General features: G+C 35.6%; 1 protein-coding gene across 2 annotated transcripts in view; it reads right to left on the bottom strand.

Annotated features, from left to right (window-relative positions):
• The window catches only part of Cerkl (CERK like autophagy regulator), an 87,814-nt gene that overhangs the window by 50,013 nt on the left and 11,374 nt on the right, over positions 1-26,427 (bottom strand). The window contains exons 1-2 of one of the 2 annotated variants that reach the window (XM_070019755.1): positions 12,543-12,605; positions 1,555-1,797 (exon numbers count right to left, since the gene is read on the bottom strand). In XM_070019755.1, coding sequence (XP_069875856.1) covers positions 1,555-1,797; positions 12,543-12,555 — 256 coding nt within the window. In that variant the 5' untranslated portion in view covers positions 12,556-12,605. Of the gene's footprint in view, positions 1-1,554; positions 1,798-12,542; positions 12,606-26,427 lie in introns of those variants that run through there. The other variant, XM_070019747.1, reaches the window with a different exon arrangement.

The raw sequence follows: 26,427 nt of genomic DNA, 5'->3' as shown, positions 1-26,427 counted from the left end.
AAGTCCCTCTACTCTAATAACATTGCTTTTACTGAATTGAGCTTGGTTGTAAAGTCCTCTGTTATTGCTGTTGGTTTTATGGGCGAGATGTACTAAAGAAGTTGTATAAACCAGCATTTTATAAGCCCCCTGGGAGATTTTCTCCAATCTTCAGTGCAAAGAAGAGTTTGACTCTCCTAAAGAAATGGCACAGTCTTATTTTTATGGACCATGTGAGTCTTAGGAATATCTAGTTTAATTTGATTGAAAGCACTAATTTTCATTTTAACTTTTTATCTCTTTCCATATAAAAATACAATAACAATAGTATAAAATATTCACAAGTAAAGTGAAATGCTTTTAGTTAATGACATGTTTTCTCTGTTTGCAGAGAGATAACTAAAGTGTGGCCTCTGTTTTTTCCTCATTGAAAGAATCAAATCTCTAAAGATTTTAAAGAGGCTAACAAGGAAACATGAGACTATTTAGTAATAGAGTTTCCAGGGACTAATGAAATGGCTTCAGTTTATCACTGGTTGATATAACTTTAGCAGCTGTCTGCCATTGGCCAGTGTGGATCCTCATAGTTTTCATGATCAATAGTACCAAAGCTGGAAATGTCTGACAGTACTGTAGACCTACCCTTTGGCATCCATTTTTGTCCTGAGTCATCCAATACCAAATTTTACCATCAACTACCCAGATTCCTCTACTATATTCAATCTGACAAAAAGAATGAAATAGGCTTAAAAAAAACTTGACTTGTAAACCTATTGGGGGGAGGAGGAATCAGATTTATAATCTGAAATACCAGATTATATTTTGACCATAATGCTTCTAGTAACCCAAATTACATTTATCTATTATTTTATTTAGAATTAAATAATAATAGTAACTCTTAGATATTAAACTTTAGAAAAAAATCTACCTTATTGGAGAACTCTCTCACTACTCCTATAACAATTATCTATGAAATTTCTTATTTTCAAATATCCACTAGATATATGCACTGGTTATGAATGTTTGGCTATAAAAAAAATAAGTTCTGTGAAGTTGAGATATAAATTAGAGAAGTAAATGTCTCTAAAAAGCTCACAGTAAACTAAATTATTTTAAGGCTCATATCAGATTTGTAAATGCAGTCATTAAAAAGCTAAATAATAATTCTTTACTCTAATGCCAAAATCAAAGTTACTGTATAAAACCCACAGATCAATATCCTTTTGAAATATTTATTCAAGAGTCTCTAACAATAGCACACAAATTCAATAGCAAATTATAATATAGAACAGTATATCCTGACCAAATGGGATTTGCTCCTGGAATGCAAGGATGGTTCACCATGAGAAAGTCAATCACTGTAACCACAGATTGAAGAGGAAACATGATCAACTCAATTGATGCAGGAAAAGAATTAGACAAATACAATGTCCTCTCATGATCACAAGACAACAAACTAGAAGGAGGTACTAGACCCCTACACAATCAAATGTTGTTATACCCATAAATGATATGTTTACATTAAAAATTGACATCAAGGAAAGTATGCTTATTAAAAATTCTATGAGTACTTACCTGCCAGAATTTTTTCCAGCTGTCTAAACCATATGTCACAGTGGTCTTCACTTAAATTGATAAGATCAAGTGTAGAATCCTTCAATTTATTTTGCTCCTTTTTCAAGCAGATGAAAAGTGTGATACCTAATAAAGTACCATTTCCCTGCTGCTTAACAAAACAACGCCGTTTCAGCTTTACAGAGAATATGTCCTTCAGTTCAATAAATTCTTCTTTGCACTTCAACTCACATTTGGAATCACCTGAAAAAGAAATTAGATTCTCCTCTCAAAACCTTTGTGTCCATATTTAAAATACATGGATAACAGAAAGGCAGAAATGCTTTTACATTTATAACCTTAAGGCTTGTCTTTACATCAGTTCCTTCAGGAAATGAGAATGGAAGAAAAGAAAAAATTAGGTCTGCTTTCCCAAAAATGGTGGAAAAAATCAATTCCCTCCCATATGAAACCCATAATATTCAAATTCAGAATACTCAATGTTTGAAGAATTCCAAGAATACAAAGCCATATTTTAGTAATAATAAATCAATACCATGCAAGGAGCTTCTAATACTAGCAAAGTGAAGTGATATCACTGACAACAGTGCATTTATGACACAGTGGTGAAGTCGACAGTAAAGGAGAAGAAATGTACAGGTGAAGCCCAAGTGAGGAAGCATATACACAAAGAAGACATTGATTGCTCTTGGGAGAAAACAGTATGAATTACTACATGGGAAAATCCCTTTTAATATTTACAGGACTTAAAAAGCAAAAGTGGCATGGAATTTTAGCAGTAACCTTTAACCATGGGCGAAAAATTGTTGTTTCAACTAACATTAAAAATAGAAGTGTTTTCTACTTAAAAACAAAGGGCTTCACCAACTTCTGTTTCTGATCAACAGGGAATGATGGGCCAATTTTTTCTTACTCCTTTAAAGAACCACAATAGCACATGGACACATGAAGCAGCCATGCTCTGTGTGTGTGTGTGTGTGTGTGTGTGTGTGTGTGTGTGTGTGTGTGTGTGTGTGTGCGCGCGCGCACGTGCCAACACTGCAATTTGAACTCAGGGCCTCACACTTTTGTTGGCTTTTTGACCAAAGGCTGATGCTCTACCTCTTATATCACATTTCCTGGCTTTTTGCCACTTAACTGGAGATGAGTGACTCTTGAACTTTGATTTTGTCTGTCTTTGCTGACTTCAAAACAAGACCTTCAGATCTCAGCCTGCTGAGTAGCTAGGATAATAGACATGAGCCCCCACATCTGGCTCTGATTAATCTTTTGAAAAGAAAAAAAAGAGAGAAATACAATCTCATAATACAAATCAATATTCTTAGTTTAGAAGTTGCCATAACCATAAGTTAGAAAAGCTCTAAGTGAAAACAAGGCAGATATGAAGAGACTAAGATACTTACCTAAATAACTACTATGTCCTAAAGATCCATAAAGAGGCATCACTCACAAAGACCAAATGGATACAAATATTTACCACATGACACATATAATCTAGAAACACTTTTCAAGGAAAAGTACATAAAAGACCCAAGCTGGCAGTTCACAAAAGAAGAAATGTAAATTGACCAGTGAGCATATGAAAAAGTTCAACCTAATTAGTAATCAAAGAAATGCAAATCAAAACAACAAGATACCACTTTTTGCCTTTTAGGTTGGCAAGAGATCAAAAATAAGGTTCAGTGATGGTATAGCTACAGGGAAGCAGCCCCTCGCTGGTGGAAGTACAGAAATGGTAGCCACTGAAGGACAAATGGAAATGAGTATCAAAAGGTTTCAAAATGTTAATTGCAGTGATACTTAGGATAGCAATAATATTTGAAGCAACACTAGTTTTCTTCAGTGGGAAAATGGATAAATAAATGATAGGGCTCCTCTATGTCTCTTCAGTGAACAAGTGTGTGAACTATATTATTCTGCTCTATAAATATACTCATGCTAAGAATGAGTATTAACTGCAATAATACATGTTGCAAAGATATCTGGGGGATTTGATCCCACTTTTATTACAAGAATATTAAGAAGAGAAAAAATAAAAACAAAGCAAAAAAGTATACAAAAGCTTTAAGATACTGACCTATGAAAGGAGAGAGATGACTAGAGCGTATGGGATTTTTTTTCTTACAAGCCCTCATAACTTTTCCTTTCCAATAATCAGATAATCAGTACTACTATAAAATTATGTTTAATGTTGAAAAGAGAAAATGCATGGCTTTTATCCAACAATTTATATCATTAATTTACCATAAGGGAATAAATAATATGTACAATTGAGCCAAAACAAAATTTACCCAAGCTTTTGCTCAAGGCTAGAGCTCTATCACTTGGGCTGCAGCTCTACTCTCAGCCTTTTTTTTTTTTTATTGTTAATTGGTGGTAAGAATCTCAAGGACTTTACTTTCTGGGCTGGCTTTGAATCCTTATCCTGAGTTCTCAGTCTCCCAAGTAGCTTGGATTACAGGTATGAGCCCCCGGTACCCAGCTTACCTAAGCATTATTTGGGTGAAATTTAGAAATAATCTAGACATCCAAATATGATGATAAATAAATATATATGCATCATTCACATACTGAGGACAAAAAAAGAATATGCCTAGGAGTGGTAGACAAAGGCTCAATAGCTATGGACAGGTGATGACATAAAATGAACTCCAAGAAAAGGCAACAAGAAACACTTTTAATGACCATTATTCCTGTTTTTGTTTTCTTCTCATTTTGTCTTGTTTGTTTGTATTTGGGAGGGCATGGGAAGGCCCATAAAAGGTGGAGCAAGGATGAACAAATGCAGCAGTGGAGCCCAATGGACACGACGTGAAAAACCAACTGGATATATTGTGGATGGGGACAGGAGGGAAAAACCAGAGAGAGCAAGGGAAATTAAGACATGGCTCGAAAAGAATTGTACTCATCACTCTTCACTTAATTCATATAACTGTAGCCCTTCTGTATATCTGCTCTTCAATAACAATAAAACATTTAAAATTTACAAAATGAAAAATGTGAATTCTACATAACACATTTATTTTTATGATATAATGTTAGCACAATTATAACATGGTACTGGACAGAAAAGTGTCTAAAGTAGCACAATGCAATTCTACTATTGTGTTGTATATGTTTATTGAATAAATACTGTTGGTGTAATAAATTTAATACATATATAAATATTCATGTGAGAACTAGGGATGATAATAAGATTGTAATTTTTCCCATATGAATTTCTAATTTTTTTCTACAGTGAAGATATTTGTCATTAACTGATATTAGTGTCTGATCATTGTTTCTGATCATTCTACTTGCTTTAATTTACAAGTTCCATCCGTTAAATATTTCATGAACATCATATTTTACATGCCAGACATTGCCCTAAGCATGTCACATGTAGCAACTCATTTAATCCTTACAAGAATCCTATGGAGTAGATGTGTTTCCCTAAAATAGAAGTAACTTATGACAAAGAAGTTCAGTAACTCTCCACAGCTGTATCTGTGGTCGGGCAGTTGCAAGGTCTAAAGTACAGCACTCAAGCTGCTCTCTATCACAATTCCTCCACAAGATTGAGCTGATGCCAGGACTTGCTTCAAGGAAACGCAGTTGTCAACCCTCTCGTCATTATTGTGGTTGTTATTTATTGAGTGTGAAGTTAAAACTGCATAGATTTTTAACTTAAATTATCAGTTGTCTCTTAGAATTCCATGCACCATTCCTTAATAAATCCATCGTGATCACTGTTCAGATATTTGCTATTTTTGCCTTTCTAGGACTTTGGATAAAATATCCATTTTTAAATGTCTGGTTTATTTCTTTCTATTTTAAGGCTTTTTGAGTTACCTGTATGTTCTCCAAATATGTAATTAGGAACTGGGTAGTGCAGTTCAATGATAGAGCTTGCCTAGCATATCTAAAGCCCTGAGTTAGAGCCTCAAAATCACAAAAATACACAGACACACAGACACACAGACACACACACACACACACACACACAATACTTGCCTGCACTAACAAGAGTAAAAAAAATTATCTGTATTACCATAAGACTACAAATTAAGAAGTAGCTATTTTTGACAAATATGGACTGTGCTTCTCCTTTAGAGCTTATGATTGCTCCACATTGACCATCCTCTACCCACTTGTGTTTTTCCCCAAAAACAGTTTTTATTACATCTATATGAGCAGTGGACCAGCTGGCTCTGCTCTGCATGGCAGCAGAATACTATCTTCCAGACTTCAAGGAAGGCCAAAAGGGGAGACTCTCTGGTTTCTTGATGGAAAGCCCTCAGGCTAACCTCAGGAAAGGTCAAAGGTTCTGCATATTAGCTGAATGGATGAATTAGAAATTTAATGCCATTTTTTCTCCCTATCCCAAAATACAAAACACTCTTTGGACCCTCAGCATATACAAATACTAGGACAAACACTATTAAAGACCAGAGAAAAAAGACACCCTATGTTATGATGCCTATTGTTTAGAGTCTACAAAAAAAAAATGACTACTTTTGTAAGATGACCTCAAGAATGACTCCAAATTATGTCACTTTCCACATAAATCAGAAAAAAGCTGCTTTTTATACACTATTTATCAAGGCTGGAAAACTGTCAGGTATTACAGCTCTGTTTCAACTCTCCCCTCCAGGACAGTTGCCATCTCGGCCAACTCTTGTTGATGGCACTTTCTGCCACAAGATAAACAAATGCTCTCATAATTAGATACAAAACCACATTTCTGTGAATAACCTAACAGCCACCTCCACACATCCATACTTACTTCAATGAATGCATGTTAAATATTACATTTAACTTCATGCTAAAACAAATCTTTGTTAAAAATAGAAAAGAAAGAAAGAAATCCATCTTTGATATCATCAGTTTAAAATGCAGAACTCATCTGTAGAGTGTTCTCTGCAAGTTACCCAAGTTAAATCCCTGCAAAGGACATATAACTTTGCTTAGTGGCATGTGGATCCTTACTTGAAATCTATCAGTTCCTTAGTGTTCTATTGGTGATACTAGCTGGTGCAGATCATTAACTGTCCTCTCACATTACTTACAGAGATACTGGGACCATCTGTTCTTGCAAGGGATTTAAGTACACGTCTATTGGATATTGGGCTATTTTTTTAAATTCGGCACCCACTTTCTATTGTTGTATTTTGAGGGAGAAAAGTCAATTTAATTACAGGGAATAAAAATAACCTGTCCTGGCAGATTCCCCTATCACCATGAGAGCAAAGTAGGACCTGCTTAAAGTAGGTTGCAGTGGTTAATAAAGAGAGTAAGACCAAGAACTCTTAAGAATATTTAGCAAAGGTTTAATAAAAATAGAACAGTGAATGACACTTTTAAAAATATTACTGTAAGCCTAGGGCTTGTCTAAATCAATCTTGGCACATCTGTCTGATGTAGACCGTAAACAGGATTAGAGCTGGGTTTATCTGCTTGGTGCTAATTGTGCTCACAGTTTCTGCACATGTCCACCTTGTAAAATACTGCCTGTAAAACAGCCCTTCCTGATAGACACCTCCCACAACAGAGTACACACACACACACACACACACACACACACACACACACACACACACACTCAGGGATATTAGATGGTGAAGCAATGTGAAGTCTAATAATTTTTTGGCTCTTCAGAATTACTTACCTAATCCCCTAATTAAAAATACAAAATTCTGTTTGAATACACCACATACTGAGATAAATCTTTGAAGCAAGGGACCAATAAATTTGAATACACTTTAATTGTAAGAATAAAACACAATTTAATTGTTAATAATCAGGTTAAAATAGGATTTAAACAAATGGGGCTGTTCCTATAGTTGGGGGAAAACACATCACAATGTTTTACTGTCCTCCAGGTCTATGACATAACAGCTGTTAGCAGGAAAGCTCAGTAACTAAATACATACACTTACCAAGAAAGACAGTGCAAAAATAGTACTCCTCCCCAGTATAGAAATTACACAGGAAAAAAAAAAAAGAAATTACACAGGAAATTTCTCTCTTATCATTCTCAGGGAAAATTGAGAAACTGCCAATACAATACCAAACCACTATTGAAATGGTAAAATAAATCTAAATATTTTGCATTGGTTTGGGTTCTGAAATACAAATAATAAAAATGTTAATTCTTTATTCAGAACAACACTTGATGCCTATTATGTAAGATATTAGCATTTTTGAATTAGATAATTTGTTTAATCATAAATAATATACAAAATTAACATTTAAAAAAGAATAGTACAGGTGAACATTTTAAGATGTCTAACTTCCAATCATTATCTTTCTCTTAAAGATATAACTTATTGGTGCTCTAAGAATCAGGCAACTCTGAATAATCAACTATTGTTCCAAATATCTCCCAATAGTAAAAAGTATACAGATACCTAGAGCACTATTTTATGCAGATAAATACTTAGAAGAAATTCGAAACTTAAAACAAGTGGTTTTTTTCTTGCTATTGTTTCTAATGTATTTATAAGGAGAATTTTTTTGTTGCTTTGTATGCACCTCCCCCATGGTATAACCCCTGTTTTCACTGTATTTGATGTTGATATAATTTGGAGAGGGAAAGGGAAAAAACAAATTGTTTAAATAGAGATACAGGTGGGCCCACTGCAACAATGAGATGTACAAGATGCTATGTCAAAAAACGAACTTTACAACTTTGTGGGGGGTGGGAGTGGAGAGTGTAGTCATGCAGATAGGAAGATAGGATGGTAGGGGAAAAACAAAGGAGGAGGCAACAATGCTTGATAAGAAATGTACTCATTACCTTGCTCATGTAATTGTAACCCCTGTGTACGGTATTTTCACAATAAAAACTTACTTAAAAATTTTTTTAAAAAAGAGAACACTTTTAATGTTTATGGTAAACTATTGTTCTTAATGTGTAGTTACAATGGAGATAGGAAGTCAAGGCAATTTCTGTAATGCTATGGAATTTCCCAATTGTCCACCATGTTGACATTTGTACCCATGAAGAAAAAGGGAAAGTAGTGTTATATATATAAAGACACTGACTCTAAATTTTACCAACAGACACTGCATTCTCCAAGTCTCCAAGTAGCACTATTACTTTACAAAATCTCTTCCTTTGTATAAAGTTTTTTTTTTTGGGGGGGGGGTCCAGTCATGGGAACTGAACTCTGGGCCTGGACGCTGTCCCTCAGCTCTTCAGCTCAAGGCTAGCACTCTACCACTTGAGCCACAGTGCCACTTCCGGCTTTTTTTTTCTGCTTATGTGGTGCTGAGGAATCGAACCCAGGGCCTCAAGCATGCAAGGCAAGCGCTCTACCATTGAATCACCTTCACAGCCCCTATGTATAAAGTTCTTTTTTTTTTTTATTTGTTGGTAGTGGCATAGGAGATACACACAAAGCATTTCTGTTAAAAAACGGAAGTAAAGATTCTGTTCAGGAAAAGCTGTTACACCATTTGAGATGCTGACAGCCTGAATGTTTTTCATGGAGCACCTTTACTTTTATTTAAAAGATACCAACAAAAGCCGGGCACCAGTGGCTCACACCTAAAATCCTAGCTACTCAGAAGGCTGAGATCTGAGGATCAAGGTTCAAAGCCAGCCGGGGCAGGAAAGTCCAATTAACGACCAGACAACTGGAAGTGGAGCTGTGGCTCAATTGGTAGAGTGCTTGCCTTGAGCTGAAGAGCTCAGGGATAGTGTCCAGGCAGGCCAAGAGTTCAAGCCCCATGACCAATGGGAGGCAGGAGAGGGGGGGAAATATCAAGATAGATTATAGTATTCTGAAATTTGAATATTTGCCAAAGGTTATCTGGAAGAATGAGTAAAATAAGCCAGTCAAATAAAGCTGGAGATACAGACCAGGTCAGTGACATAGCAGTTATCTAGTTAGTATGTGCAAAAGGGAAGGCAGGGAGGAAGGGAGGGAGGGATGGAGGGAGGGAGGGAGGGGAAGGTAAGGAGGGAGGCAAGGAGGGAAGGAGAGAGGGAAGGAGGGAGGGAAGGAGGGAAGGAGAGAGAAAGGGAGGGAGAGGGAGAAATATGGAGTAAGGGAGGGTAGGAAGGATGGAAAGAGAAATAGAAGGGAGAGCAAAAGAGAGGGAAGCAAGAAAAATTGTTGCCAATAGTAAAATACAAAATTTCAAGTAAAATCAGTTATGTATAACTTGTAATTCCCCAATGAGTTTCTCAATCCTAAAAGAATTTTCTGATGGGACTGAATTATATTATTATATCTTCTCTTAAAATATTATATAATAAAATGTGCCAATACTCTAAAGTTTTGTATAATTCAGCTAAATTTTCCAGATGGCCAATATAGGATGTTATAAAATCATGCATGAGAAAAATATCCATTCAGTGAGTGAGGCACAATAAATTTTCAAATAGACTCTAAAAGTATATTTGAAATGCTTTTAAATTTCATTATAACTAATTAGTACAGGATAAGTTTTGCGATCGTACCAGAGGATACCAAGAACCATTATGGGAAAACATTATTAAAAGACACTTCCTTTTCAAACTGTACTCTGTGTGAAACTGGATTGGTGTTAGTTACTTCAACCAAACCAATGTGTTCACAGCAGACCAAAGGCAGAAGCAATTGGAGAAGTCAAGTTAGCTGTCGTCCCTTAAGCCAGAATTAGAGATTTGTAAAAATACAAAATAGTAAAGAAAGTGGAACTGCCTTTTTATTGTTTTAAGAGCAGTTGTTTTAAATTTAAATGTCATTTATTAACATGCAGCTCATTTATTGATAATATTTTAGTGGGTTTTTGCCACGTTACATACCAAACAGGGGACCTTGAATGTGCTAGGCAAGCACTCCACTACTGATCCACACCACCAGCCCTTTAATTAATATCTTAGGGGTATTTATTTAATTTCTAGCAAAGTATCAATGAGTGTGAATTGCATAAATAAAATCTGATTTTCAGTAGTTCAAGTACTTTTTATTACTATTTAATGAGTTAAAGATATCCTAAGATCAAAAGGTTTGAGATTACTTGGTACATTTCTTAATAGTATTAAGAAAACACAGCCTAAAGCTGACAATAATTGTATCTTTTGTCATTTCATATCAGCTAATTAACATCTTATTACATTATTGTATTTTAGACTATGCAAGAGGCTTATATTAAATCTGAAAAACAATGAAATAAGAGAACAATTCATAATATTTAATATTCTAAGGCATGACTTCAACACACAATGCGATGGAGTTTAATGGGGTATATTTAGTGCCCTTCAGATAGGGCACTGGAATGCCACTTCTGCTGGGACCATTCATTACCTGACTTTGCTATCTACTGATATACATCTATTTGTGTTATTTTACATGTGCACATCTATCACTGTACTTAAAAATAATTATTCATGGGAGAGAGGGAGAGCTTTGACAAGCACACAAACTGAAAATATGGCCTTAATGGATTTTTACTCTAATAAAATCTACTTACTTTTTTGGCATCAGCAGACATATGTGTAACCGCTTGTAACTATTATTCATATATGTTCATGGTTCAAATATAGTTCATAAAGTTCACGAACAATTCCTCATAAGCCTCAGCAGTATGATCCTTGGCCTTCTCTTTCCAGTTCTCAGCAATTCACCTTAACAATGCCTTCCTCATTATCCTCATCTCTAATCTCTGTATCCCAGCACCTAGCTCAATGTTTCAAACTAAGGCCAGTCCTACAATAAATGTTTGATAGCAAATACAGTCAGTAACAGTCAGATGATATCTTAATTATATTATATGCATTTCCACCTCTAGACCTTTGCTCCTTCATTTCCTGGCAAATGGAAAGCCTTCTTGTCTCCAGGTTTTTCAAACATTAACCAATTGTCAAAGAACAGTAAGCTATTCTTCCAGGAAACATCCTTCATGTCTGAGTGCCTCTGAATCCTACAGCCAGTCCTACTCAATGGATTCAATGGCCACATGTCAGAAGTTACTAACTTACACAGGTTTTTGAAAGTCATATATATGTACATTATATATGTGTATATGTATGTTACATATTATATATATATATCATCTAAGGTTATATATGTATTTGTTACACACTAATGAAATGGTGGTTTAATACTGTAGTTGTAGAGAGAGGTTAGAGAAAGAGACTATAGTAGTTTCTTCAGTTCAGCATTTTCAACACTTACTATCTTCCACCCCTTTCTAGGCATGTGTTAAAATGTTAATGTTATTGTAACTCAACCTCCACATGCAATTGCCTAGATGAGAACAATACACAACATGTTTTTAATCTTTTTTTATTAATAATATTTTTATTGTGAAAAAACCATACAGAAGGGTTACAGTTATATGAGCAAGGTAACGAGTGCATTTCTTATCAAGCCTCTTTGCCTCCTCCTTTGTTTCCCAAAGTTGTAAAGTTCGTTTCAACATGTCTTGTACATCTCATTGTTGCAATGGGTCCACCTGTATCTCTATTTAAACAATAGGATTTTTCCCTTCCCCTCCCCAAATTATACCAACATCAAATACAGAGAAAACAGGGGTTATTCTGTGGGGGAGGGACATACAAAGCAACAAAGAAATCATCTTATAAATATATTAGAAACAATAGCAAGAAAAAAAAACATTTGAGTCCTTATCTTGGGGTTCATTTCGCCTAACATCAACTTATCTACTTGATCTACTTATCTACTTATCAACTTTTCTACTTGACTTACACATATACTAGTTATTGCAAATAAGAGAAACCATGGGACCTATGTTTCTTTGGGCCTGGCATACTTCACTTAATATAATTTTTTCCAAGTCTTTCCATTTCCTAACAAATGGGGTAATATCATTCTTTCTGATGGAGGCATAGAATTCCATTGTGTTTATACCACATTTTCTTGATCCATTCATCTATTGGGGCATCTGGGTTGGTCCCATATCTTAGCTACGGTAAATAATGCTGCAATAAACATGGTATTAATCTTAATTTTTTGTCTAAGCAAGTACTTTACCACTTGAGATACACCACTAACCATTTGTTGGCATTTTATTGTTTAGATAGTTTTCTTGCTAACTTCCAAGGCTAGGTTTGAATTCTCAATCCTCCTGAGTCAATGAGATTGTGGACATGAACCACTATGCTTGGTTGCATTCTTACTTTGTTTTGTCCTGGAACTTGCCAGACTATGATGCAGGCCATAACGATAGCTTCTGTTGTTAGGTCTAAGGACAAAGTCTGATTATGAACATCCATCATAGTAAAGGCCTTTTCATCTCCTAATCAACACGACTCACTCTTGCTGTCTTTGGAAGTCATCAAGGAAGCCTACATTGCTGTTACCTCAGCCATGGCTGTCAACCTATGCAGTGCTATACAAGCAACTCACAGCAGTCATAGTCAGGGATATTACATTACCCTTTAGATTACCCCAGAAGTTTTGCCAGAGACAACAGAAGACATGCTATGTCACTTCTGTTCAATTCCTCCCTTAAAACTCTCACTCATCCTAAAACAAGAAGTTCTTCAGAATAGCTATTCAAAGTCCAGCAAAACTGAAGTTGATAGAGACAGATGGGTGCTTATGGAAGGGCACAGAAACAAAACAGAAATTAAACAAGTGGCAATTTTCACCTGAGGAGAAGGATCCAAACAATAGAACATTTTTCCAAGGATTTGAAATAGCTAGAGAAAGAAGCTTAAATCTTGTCCATCCAAAGAAGCACTAGAAAAGATACACCTGACTTAACGCACCTACTTTCCTAACACCAGGGACAGAATGAGGTGTCAGGAAAACAAGAAAATGAAGAAGTGCCAGAATCCACATAAGCACGCATCCAAAATGCAACCTTATGTGTAATTCAAGTTGTTCTAAAGAGTAATCATGAACATTAGTTTATTCATTTGATAAGTATTTTCAGGCTTAGACTTATTGGAGACAAAGGCAAAGTGATAAGCTATTTTGATATGTCTTATCAGAGGTTTATTTTGAAAGTTCAACTTAATAATGTTCAAGACAAAGTTCATGTTTATTTTAATATGCTAGGCACATGCATGATAGGAAGACTTTTTCCTACCATTCCAAGTATGTAATCAATGAGTATGTTCAGTTTTTTTGTTTATTTCCAGAATTGTAAAAAGCTCATCAATACAATAAAAAACACTGAGCAAACTAATGGCTCAAGCCTGTAATCCTACCTATTCAAGAGGCTGAGATAGGAGGATCTCAGTTCAAAGCCACTTGGGGTAAGAAAGTCCATGAGATTCTTATCTCCAATTTCCACCAAAGAAGTTGGAAATGGAGCTGTGGCTCATGTGGTAAAGTACAAGCATTGAACAAAAAATTCAGAAGTGTCCAAGCCCTGAATTCAAGCCCCAGGACCAGAACACACACACAAAAATCACAAAACACTAATCAAAAAAGCCAGAAAGAACTTGTCTATAAAATGTAATCAAGTTTCCCAACTCTCAAAAATATTTAATTATTTTCAGCTATACTCAGGCAAATGTCAGGGCAAAAGGCATTGTTTTAATAAAGTAAAAATTTATGTATTAATAAAATCTTAATAAATATATACTTCATTAATTATGCTAGTCCATTGATAAAATTTGGAGTTCTAGCCATATAAAATGTGTTATTCTACCTACATATTTGCAATCAAACACAGTTTTAAAAGCCATTTTGGAGTAGAAATGAGAAGAAGCCAATTATTCTTTTTCTGAAAACATCTTAAATTGATTCCAACTTTGGTATTAATATCAGTTAAATGGTTTTTATTTGGCATTCTACATATATGGAATTTATACATGTGTGTTCCCATTAAAAGCATGGTCCCAGTTAAAGTCTGGCTTTTAAATAGTTTCTTCTCACAGTCTTTCAGCATAGTTTCTACCACATTATGATAGGAGGCCAAAATTCAAGAAGAATGTAGAAAATGTTAATGTGAAATTTTAGACAAAACTTAAATGTTCTAGTTTAATATGCAGCATGTAAATCAACATAAAGTAGTTCATAAGATTACAGCAAGCTATTTTCCCCTCTGGGCTGTAATACTACTGTCAGGTTCTTTTTTAGAAAGATAAATTTGATATCAATACGATGTGACACAACTGCATCAAACCTTAATTTCACTCACAGTAAGAAGTCACAGGATTAAATAACACGGTGCAGTCTTTTAGAAAAGTTTATTGCTTCCAGATGGATTCAAGTTTCCTTTCAGCCCTGATTACATCTAATATGCACAGGGTGCCAACATTATAAAGGACAGAGTCAAAAATATCATTTGTATAGATAGCCAGGGGCGGGGGGAGGGGAGATCTTTGGTTTCTAAATAGGACCTATGAATCAAGTTTTGACTATTTTTTAAGAAATTACAATAAACATTGAATAAAAAAGAAACATTGTATTATATGGATGTGGTGAACGATGGCTGTTCCACAGAAACACACAATTCTATAGTAACTAGCTATAAAATGACTCCTAGCTCAGGCTGCACACTCGGTGCCCCCCTATGGGGCTCTGCCATGTGTCCCACTGCATGGGGTGTGCTACCAAGATGCCCACCTGTGCATGTGCCTGAAGATGCTCCGTTTCACCATCGAATATAAGCCCAGTGGCTTATTCAAAAACACTAACTACTGAAAGGCATATTTGCTAAGTTGAAAGCAAATAATCACTTGCATTTAAAATGTGGTTGCATTTACTGGTGCAACTGAAGTATCATTGCCATAATAAATAGTCGTTTTGATAAAATGCAAAACAACAAAGTTCTCCTTGTAATATGAATTAAAAAATAAAATTGCATCTGCTGTGCCTAATCTGTGGAAATTTTTAAAAAAAAAAAACATGATTGAAGAAGGATTTCAATTAGTAGATAGGTACCAGCTCTTACAATACAGTAATACTACCTAGCTCGATTTTTTCTCATTGTCTTAAGATTTTAAAGGTGCTCTCTTGAAAAACATTATGCAAGTGATAAAGCTGACTATGATGTGTCCTTAAAACAGATTAGCAATTTAAATATAATTATGGCTCAAAACTATCAAGAAGAGAAGAATCAATTTCTAGAAGTACAGAAGATCAATCTTGGAGAATCTTTTAAGAAAATGATTCTAAGCTGGGTGTGGTGGCTCAAACCTGTTATCCTAGCCCCTTGAGAGGCTGAGATCAGGGGATCACTGCTCTAGGCCAGTCTTAGAAAAAAAAAATTTCTGAGTACTAAGCTACTATTTCAGCCAGTGGCTAGATTTGATACCCTATGACTGTTACGCAGCTATGAAGACACCACAATTACCTGATGCAGGGTTGCAAACTTATCCCAGGCAACCCAGGGAAACACAAGTAGGAGGATCAAAGTCCAGGCTGACCAGGACATAAAGTGAAACTCCACCTCAGAAACAGTCAATGGAAAATGGGGTTAAATTGTGGCTCTAAGGGTAGAGTGCCTGTCTAACAGGTGCTTCAAACTCAATCCCCTAGTTCAAAGACAGAGAGACACAATCGTGGGGAGGAGGGCAGAAGAAGAGAGAAGTGAGAGAAAAGGGGGGGTGTATCATAACTCCTACTCTAGCCTAATTTTCTCCTATACATTCTCATTCAAAAGAAAACACATATAATTATTGCACTTTACTACCTATCTTTAGAGAAAAACGAATTCCTTAATGTAAGGCATATAAATGCATGTTAAAATTTCAAGTTATATTTACAAAATAGTCCACTATCCTATTTTCCATTAGTTCTACAAATGATACTTAAAATTCATATAGGCGTTAAACATTTTTCATAATTTTTAGTTAACAGTTTAAATTGTGGTGATATCCCTTGATTAACCTGTTTGAAAATGCTTGAATATACAAGACAATTAGAAAAGAATTAAATTATACTACAACGAGACTTAAAGTTAAATGCCAAATCAATAACAGATCAATGAAACAGATTTGAACTGGTTAGGCTACTAGGCACTAAAGCAGATAATGGATGAGTTATCTACTGACAGAAACACATTAAGTACTTCTGATATTCTTAATACTAATAAGTGTTTGAGTTAACAGTCCCTCATCAAACAGTATTATTTCCAACAATGGTGAGGAAGTCTTCAACAGACCACATTATCTTCAAAATAGCACATACTTGTGTAAAAATGATTTCAGCTTTTATTTCTTCTTTTAATAATGTCTAATTGCAAACTTTTCACAGTCCAGATTTGCCTTTTAGATAGAGAACTTCCCTAACTACACAGCAAATAACCATTGATAAAAGATGATGAGGGAACTACGAAAACAGACCATGTGAGTAGAGTTCTAGGATCATTCATCTATAATTGCAAAATCAATAAAATTGAAGATTTCACATTTTGTTCTTAAAATTTTTAGCAATAAAATCCTACGCTAACCCTATTCTGCAGCAAAACTAGACCTTAACCAATAACATGAGTTTTATTTTTTAGCAATATTTCATCCTGAAATATTATGAGGTTTTACCACAAAATTGTGTTAGGTAATGAATCATCAAGTGCCCATGTTTGTTTCCTAAACTGGGAAACAGAAAATTTAAAGATATTATGCCAAGAGTATACTTGTGGAGTTCATGGAACAGAAAGATGTGACTGGTGAGCCGGGTGCTGGTTGCTCACGCCTGTAACCCTAGCTATTCGGGAGGCTGAGTTCTGAGAATCACGGTTCAAAGCCATCCCGGGCAGAAACTTCCATGAGACTCTTATCTCCAATTAACCACCAGAAAACCAGAAGTGGTGCTGTGGCTCAAGCAGTAGAGCACTTGCCTTGAGCTGAAGAGCACAAGGTTAGCGCCCAAGCCCAGAGTTCAAGCCCCACGATTGACAGAAAGAAAGAAAGGAAGAAAGGAAGAAAGGAAGAAAGAAAGAAAGAAGGAAGGAAGGAAGGAAGGAAGGAAAGAAAGAAAGAAAGAAAGAAAGAAAGAAAGAAAGAAAGAAAGAAAGAAAGAAAGAAAGAAAGAAAGGAAGGAAGGAAGAAAGGAAGGAAGAAAGGAAGGAAGGAAGGAAGAAAGGAAGGAAGGAAGGAAGGTGTGACTGGTGTTTGTGAAAAAGGGTAAAGGGATAAGACACAAAAATGGAAGGGTTAGAGGCAAGTAGACTAGCGTTATACTAGATAGAATCGCAAGTAGTATGGACTTTGAATACTTCCCTAAACAAGGAGCAGAAGAATGTGATCCGAAGTACAGTTTACAAACAGCAGCCAGTTGGTATATAAGAATAAACTAATGGGGACATGGTTAGAGACAGATAGTAATGAAGATAGTGAATATCCAGGTGAGAAATGATGGTATCTTGATACCAAGGTGGCAATAGAGGGGTTACTCAATTTTGCGTATATTAAAAGAAAGAAATAACTGGGTCTGTTGATGTCTGGATATAGAGCAAGTGGAGTTTGTTATGTAAGTTTTTTTAGAAATCAGTATCAAAGTTGATACTGATGAAGGCCTTAGAATCATTCATGTGAAATTCAGAGGTAAGGCCCAGACTAGAGATATACATGTGCAAGTTAACAGATGTTAGAAGCCAGCAACTAGCATAGGTTCAGATTTAGAGAATGGAAACAGACACTTAGAGGGCAGAGGGCAGACACAGGGAAGAAGTCTAGTAAAAAGACTGGGCAGGAGACTTGTGGAATAGGAGGAAAACAAAAAGAATGACATCTTAGGAGGCAAGTAAAGAAAGTTAAATGAAGTGAATATGTAAAATATATCCTGCTAGGAAATTGGAAGAGGAGCAAAGAAATATAAACTTTGTGTTCTATAAAGATGATCTCAATTTGTGCTCATAATAGTTCTATATGGGAAAAAAGGTCTTACATTAGGGATGGGGATGTGGAAAGTAAGATAAGTGGTATTCAAATGATTTTAATGAGAAGACTAGGATTGTTTTTTGTTTTTTGTTTTTGTTTTTTGTTTTTTTTTTTTTGCCGGCTGTGGGGCATGAACTCTGGTCCTTAGGCGCTGTCCCTCAGCTCTTCAGCTCAAGGCTAGTGCTCTACCACTTGAGCCACAGCACCACTTCCGGCTTTTTCTGCTTATGTGGTGCTGAAGAATCAAATCCAGGGCCTAATGCATGAGAGGCGAGCACTCTACCACTGAGCCACCTACCTAACCCAGGCTAGGATTTCTTGATTGTCAAAGTTTATCCACCTGGAAGCCTATAGAACTTCCTATCAACATAATATATAAAATAAATAGCTTTTGAGATAATAGCATGTTGTTCTCATAAAGTGTGCTGGTGTGCAGTTGGGCCATAGATCACTAATCTTAAGACAAATGCCTTACCATATGAACTTGTTATCTCATCCCTAAAATAAAAGTAGTATAATGGATTAATTCATGCATTTAACAAATGTAGAAGAATCCTTAATTTGCTGGGCACCTTGTCAGAAGTTAGAGAAATAGGGTGAACAAAACAAGAATTTACTCTCTAATAGGAATTTATTCTTAGTAAAATGAGAAAAATAAAATCATGGATTTATCCAATACTTAGCTTTAAAATCATCTAATAAGTATCAAACATTAATAGACAAAAATTTTAGTTCTGTGTAGTACAAAGAGGCTTGGGTCCATCACATCACTGAATGGTTATCATAAAATGGGTGCTATTATTATATTCCATATTATAGGCTGAAGGCAAGAGACAGATAAACTTAAAACTCCATACTTGGGCACTCAGTCACATAGGGAATAGCAAAGCTCAACTCTACCAATCACTGTCAGCAATACAAAGATAAACAATTATAAGACTCCATTTTCCCAGTATTTATCTCTCATGCTAAGTATTACTTTATCATTGTTGATAGTCATCTGAATGTTCAAAATGAGAAATAATGAGAAGCAGAGAGGAAAACAGAGGTACAATGAAAGATCTGCAGTAGAAAAGAACTTCCATGTAAATAAGCCATAAAAGCAAGAAAAACTAATGTAGAAAAGAAATCAAAGGGCATGGGAGGAAAAGAGAAGAGCAGCCATGGAGACTGTGACTGGGGCCCCTGATTCATCAAGTACCACTTGCTTGACAGGCCTGGACATTCCCAGAATGCTCTAGCAGACTTGCTTCTTCCCTTCTCTTGCTAATTGTCCAACCACATTGTTCACTGAACAATCCTAGTGGGAAACTCAGGTCCTTATGAACCTAACAGTAAATATGCTTCCTAAAAATTTCAGAGAAAAGCTCTCCATACTCAATTCTGCTTTTTTGCTATAACTATATTGGAAAGTAAAAGTTGTTTCTAAGGACAGGCCCTTGGAAAAAGAGGGGAATTTTTTATACATATTTGAAGAAAACAATGCAGCAGAATTAGGGTCTTCCTTTGACATCAGATATCTCCTGCTAGTAGCAGAAATACATGGACCCTCTGTGTCTGGGAGACTATTTACCTTCCCTTACTTTCAAGAGAAAATATATAAAAGTAATTTTGCTTTTTACTCTGGAGGATTATTCATTTAGTTAGTGTTTCTTCCTGATAAGCATGAAGATTTAGAAATTATTCTATCTATAAATGTAGAGACAAAGAAGTATATCTTTCATAGATAATCTATTTTCAATGCATTAGTGTCTACTATGCACCAGGTGTTTTCTGACAAAGATATCAAGGACTTAAGGATAATTAGATATGGTTCTTTTCCTGTAGCCTTTCAGTACATTTGGGAATTGAAGCAAGGTAGGTGGATAGCAAACCATCCTGTGAAACTTTGGCAGCTTTTTGCTTCCAAGTTACCGCTTGACAGGAGTCATCTTGAGAATCTCCCTGAAGTAGCCTAGAAAAGCCTCTTAGTGAAGAGAAATTAATGGAACTGATTAGAAGAAGAAGAAAACTAAGAATTGAGAAATAATATGTAAAAAAATGCAAAGAAATATTTGAAATGTAAGATTAAAAAATAATAAGTGACCAGAAGTTGACTCCTGTTCAAAGGCTACTTTCATTGTTCCTGCCAAGATACAAGTCAACTTATATTCATCCCAAAGAGATTTCTGTGCCCTACTCAGAAGGGAAACTTTTGTACTAATTCTAGCCAATAAAGGGACAAAACTTTGCTCACCATCATTTGCCTTCAACATCTAAAAACTTCTCGGTGGATCTTGGATTTTGCTGGGCCAAAAGAAAGGCATCCTCACAGTGTGACAGTAACAGAACTCTATATCCTGGTCCTGAAGAGTGAAGCCCTCAGTGTTGCAGTAAATGTGCCAATGCTGAAATGGGCTATTCCTCTTCTTCAACGTCTCAGCTCTCAACAGATGTGAGAAGAAAGACATTGCAACCATTCCTAGGAGAAGGGCCTGGTAGGCATCTGAAACTAGGTAATGGCCTATCTGCATAATCAACATCAACCCCACAAAGACATGCTGATCTTCTAAGACAGTCAATACAAGATAGGAAGTGCTATTGTTTCAGAATATTATCACAATCTAAATAATGCCTCACCATAAAATTTTTCATTTATGTTTCAGATCTTTTAAAGGGGAAATAATGTACAAACTTAGGTTGAGATGACTTTGGTGGCAAGTGTGAAAACAGACCAAACCACTGAGAAACTCAATTATTTAAACTCAGACTCAAAAATCATCACAATCAACTTCTAAGGTTTTGGGGGCTTGGAGGGGGGGTGGTAAGGGCTTTTGCAATTTTGTAAATGGTTTAGAAGATAGCTTTCCAGCGGATGACCAGATAATTCTTCTATAACACACACATACACAGTAGCTCTATCTGATCCAGCAGGAAACAAAGGAGGGTGCCTATCAGGCACCTATTGGTGGCTCATGCCTGTAATCCTAGAGACTCAGGAGACTGAGATCTGAGGACTGCAATTTGAAGCTAGCCCAGGCAGGGAAGTCAGTAAGACTCTTGTCTCCAATTAACCACCAAAAAAACAGAAGTAGACCTGTGGCCCAAAACAGTAAAGCGCTAGCCTTGAGCACAAAATCTCAGGTACAGTGCCCAGGCCCTCCCTGAGTTCAAATCCTATGACTGACAAAAAAAAAAAAAAAAAGAGGATACTTTAAGATGCCATTAATCAGAAACTCAGAAGCTGAGGGACAGGCACCAGTACCTATGACTGCATTGTCTACAGTGTTCAAGTTCTGGGACAGTGGGAACTCACAAATTGATTATTTTGTTTAAAATACCATCATTAAGAAATGAAAGCAAGCCGGGTGCTGGTGGCTCACGCCTGTAATCCTAGCTACTCAGGAGGCTAAGATCTGTGGATCACGGTTCAAAGCCAGCCCAGGCAGGAAAGACTGTGAGACTCCTATCTCCAATAAAACCCACTAGGAAACCGGAAGTGGCACTGTAGCTCAAGTGATAGAGCGCTCGCCTTGAGCTGAAGAGCTGAAGGACAGCGCCCAGGCCTAGAGTACAAGCCCCACGACCGACCAAAAAAAAAAGAAAGAAAGAAATGAAAGCAGCCAGATGTGGGTGGTTCATGAATCCCAGCTACCCAGGAGGATGAGATATCTGAGGATTGAGGATCTGAATCTAGCCCAGGCAGAAAACTCTGTGACTTTGATCTCCAATAACCACCAAAAAGGCCAGAAATAGAGCTATGTGTCAAGTGGTAGAGCACTGACCTTGAACAAAAACACTCCGGGACAGTGCCCAAGCCATGAGTTCAAGCCCCAGAACCAGCACAAAATAAATAAAATAAAAAGTAAAGAGATGAAGGCAGTAATTTACAGAGGACATGGTTCAAAGTCTCAGCATCAATATAGGAATCCTGAAATCTCTTCCAAAAAATTGTTGTAAAAACTTTCAAACATGAAAATAAAGAGTCTAAGCTAAAATTTACTTATTTATTTTAGTGTATTTTAGAATTGTATTTTTTCCAATAGCTGCCTGCAGTTACTATTTGAGATTATTAGAATGTAGTCCAGGTAATTACTGCTGAGTTCAGCAAGTTAATGCCCTTTGTTTGCCAAATTTTTGTTTTCCTAAGAACTAGTCTCACTATAAAAGATGTGTTTCTAGGATACATATAATTATGCTAGGTATAACATCTGTTGCTTTGTATTTTTAGAGCCTTAGAAAACCAAGATAAGGATGTAGTTCTATGTCTACCATAGGAGGAATGGCTGAATAAGAAAAGGCTTAAATCCTAAGATGATGTTTCAAAAAAATAAGTGTTCATCAAAAGTTGAAAACAATTTTAACTATTTCCAAACAGAACTAACTCATTTGAATTCTTGTTTACATCGTATTTGAAATGGTTATTACATCATTTTACAACTTCAAGACTCCATAATTCTGAAAATTATATTGCTTAGGATTTCATATAAGATGCTTAGAGAATTTTCTACTTCAGTGATCTTTTGGAAGCAGATCATCTAACAATAAAAAGAAATCACTTATGATCCAAAACAGAAGCAAATATAGGTGGCCTCTTTTCATATTACTCCCTTTGAAAGCACAATGGATTTAGATAACAGATAACAGGGTACAATTGTAAATGTAGGTCAGTAATTCTCATTACGCTGAAAAGTGAACTGCTCAGACTGGAACGAAGCTGAGTATTATCTGCCTAAGTCACTTCTCTATGTGGTCTTTTAAGGTTGCTCCTAACAACCTTGGCTTGTAGCTCTCAGCACTTCCCAACATTCAACCTTATTATTTACTGGCAAGATAAGGAGATAAGTGACATTTATTTTAGTACCAAAATACAAAGTAAGTAATTAATAGTGAGGGAATCAGAGAATTATCTGTGCCCAAATATCAATAATTATGGGAAAAAACTCACAATGATAAAAAAATTACATTAACTATCTAATGTTAGAATTTTCATGATAAAAACTAACAACAAAAATACAGCAAGTCATATCAAGTGAAAGCTGCTAAAAAAAACTTCTCTATATCACACTTTTTGTGATATTCATTATATTCCACTAACTGTGAACATTATTGCTGCTATTTCTCCAGTCCATAACTAAAAGATTGGTGCTTGTACTTTTGGTGTTTCATACATGTATAAGGCAAATAACTATATATTAAGCAAGTTATTTAACTGAAATCAAGAGTCTCACCTCCCTCTTACCAGGAACTTGTAGGGGCAACAAAAGCTATTGTCACGGTTGGAAAAATTTAAAGGACTCTAGTAATAAATTCACCTCTTAAGATTGGATTATATCCCCTAAAAATCATATGCTAAAGCTCTAACCCCAAGGTGACTATATTTGAGGATAAAACCTTGAAGGGATGATGAATGTTAAATGATGTCTTAAGGGTGGGAGCCTATTCTATCTAATAGAATTTGTGTCTATGTAAGCACAGAGATAATTAGATCTATCTCTGAGCCTCTGTGTAGACACAGAGGTAAAATCATGTGAAGATACAGCAAGAAGTCAGCCACCTCAAGCCAAAGAGAGAAGCCTCACCAGAAACCAACCTGAATAAAGATGCTGGTGGCTCACATCTGTCATCCTAGCTATTCAGGAAGCTGACATCTACGGGTTATAGTTTGAAGTCAGATGGGGTAGAGAAGTATAACACCTTTTCTCCAATTAGCCTGCAAAAAGTTGGAAGTGGAGCTGTGGCTCAAAAGGTTAGAGCATTGTCCTTGAGAAGAAGAACCAACTGAAAATGCCAGGCTCTGAGTTGACGCCCAAACAGGGGCACAAAGTGGGGGAGGGGAGAGAAAAAGAAAAAAGGAAGAAAGAGAATGATAGAAAGAGAAAAAAGAGAAAGAGAGAGAAAGAGTAAGAGAAAGAAAGAAAAAGAGAAAAAGAGAGGGAGAGAAAGGAAAAAAGAAAAGCAAAGGGAAAAGAAAAAGAAAAAGGAAGGAAGGAAGAGAGACGCCCTGATAGCAACTTGATCTTCCAGCATGCTGAAGTGTGGGAAAAGTAAATGAATTTCAGTTCTTAAGCAGTTCAGGCTGTGTTATGCTATTATGAAAGGCTACTCACACAATCCTTTCTCAATTTGTCCTCTATGTTTCTTCTTCACTATTTCTAAAATGTCTTTACTAAGGGCTTCTTGCCCTGTCATAAAATAGGGAGCACATGATAAAGAGAAGCAGGTCATTTCCCATTTCAATTCCTTGTTCTAACATTTCCACATGTGCCCACTAAAGGATATTAATGCCAAAAAATGGAAAAATCTTTAAACAACTGGCTAGTTCATGTTAAGTGTAACATTAGAGTTATATTAGTAGGCCATGAATTTATTTTAGGTAACAGTCCCACAAGACAGCAAGGCACAGATAAAGGTAATTGATAACTCTGTTGTACTATTTGTATCATTTACAGTTATGTCCCACATTGCTTGCCAGAAAGGCCAAATTTAAAATTTTGATATTTTGTCTCAGATTTGCACTGGTTCTCAAAAAGCCTTGTACTGGAGCTAAAACCAGAGTCTTTTTGAGCGTCTAAACACAAACAAACCCACCCTGAAAAGTCATGTGTCAAGATTAATCTGAGACTAAACAGATTTTAAAAGGCATATCAAAGCTCAGAAGTAATCAACTAGTAAAGTGGACCTTCAGGCACATCCCTTCCCCGACTCTTCCCTAGTAGTTCAAATTCTGATGTGGAGGAAGATTTTGCTCTAGTAAAGTATGCCTTCCAGATTTCACACCCACCTGATGGGTTCATAATATGATTTAAGAGATTTATAAAAAGGATCACACTTTGTATCAAATAAACGAAAGTTACAGAGTTTAACATAGCTCCTATGCAAAGATGACACACAAATTTGTGAGCCATTTGATATTTTTAAGACAGCTATGTATTACCTCATGTGCAGAATCTAGACCATAAGAAAAATGCCCTGAACACAAAAGGGGAATTGTTGAACAGGGAAGGACCAACAGGAAGAAGAAGGCCAATATTATTGAAGTTTATATACATGTTTGAATATAATAGTTTATTAAAATTTATTTTAAAAGGGAAAAACAGAAATAAAGAGTAAGAGGTGAATTTGATTAAAATACATTGTATATATGAATGAACATATCATAATGAAACCCCTTTATATAATTAATATATATTAATTTAAGTTTCATAACAGGACACTGCATTTATGGAAAGAAAAAGAAAGGCAGGGTCTGGAATTTATTTTTCAAGTATTCAAGGGAACACTTACATTTTGCTTTTGCTAAAGCTTTTTATTCATGATCTTTTTCAAATTAAATAATCTTTAGACATTAAAATACCATTTCAAGAAAGCAGTTATCTAAAACAATAAATACAAAGTACAAAATTGTATATTTTAAGGAAAGTATTAAATAAAAATTATATGAATAATGAAACTCATAGTTTGAATAATTTGTTAATTTTTGAGAAAATTAAATTAACATTTGAAAAGTGTTTTAACAGATATTACTCTTAACTAATCTTTATCTTTGCTTTTACCAAATCTAACACAAATTCTGACCTTATTTTACCCCATTATCATTATACATAAATTTTGAGAGGCACTATTAAAATTCGGTGGATAAGAGAATATTTTAATTTGGAAATATTTATTATCCTAAGTCACTAATAGATGTATTCTCATATATATAGGGATCAGAGAAACAAAGAAAAGAAATCCAATTATTTAAAACAGTAATCCCTTAACACTGGGATTTTGTTTTAATTATAAAGAGTGTGTCTTATTAAAAGCAAAACAAAGCCTGTCCTTTAAGGGAGAAACCCAATGTTCCTCTCGTGCACACACACACATTTCCTAAAGAATGCTTAAACAAATTAATTTTGATATTCTTCAATTTCCCATGATATAATTGACTTTTTAAAAAGAGCATCAAGTAAACAATTATGGGCCCACCTGTTCAGGGTAGCAGTCTAGGCAACATGCAAAATTCATGGAAATGTATTTCCTAATATTCCCACTCCCCCACCCCCTGCAACCACATAATCACATAGTAATACTGAAAAAAATTCACTGTGCTAAAAACTAAAAACAAAAATAGAGCA

The sequence above is a fragment of the Dipodomys merriami genome, unplaced genomic scaffold (assembly GCF_024711535.1).
Source record: "Dipodomys merriami isolate MVZ:Mamm:240054 unplaced genomic scaffold, mDipMer1.0.p SCAF_1, whole genome shotgun sequence".
Lineage (NCBI taxonomy): Eukaryota > Metazoa > Chordata > Mammalia > Rodentia > Heteromyidae > Dipodomys > Dipodomys merriami.
This window is presented reverse-complemented; position numbering and strand designations above follow the sequence as displayed.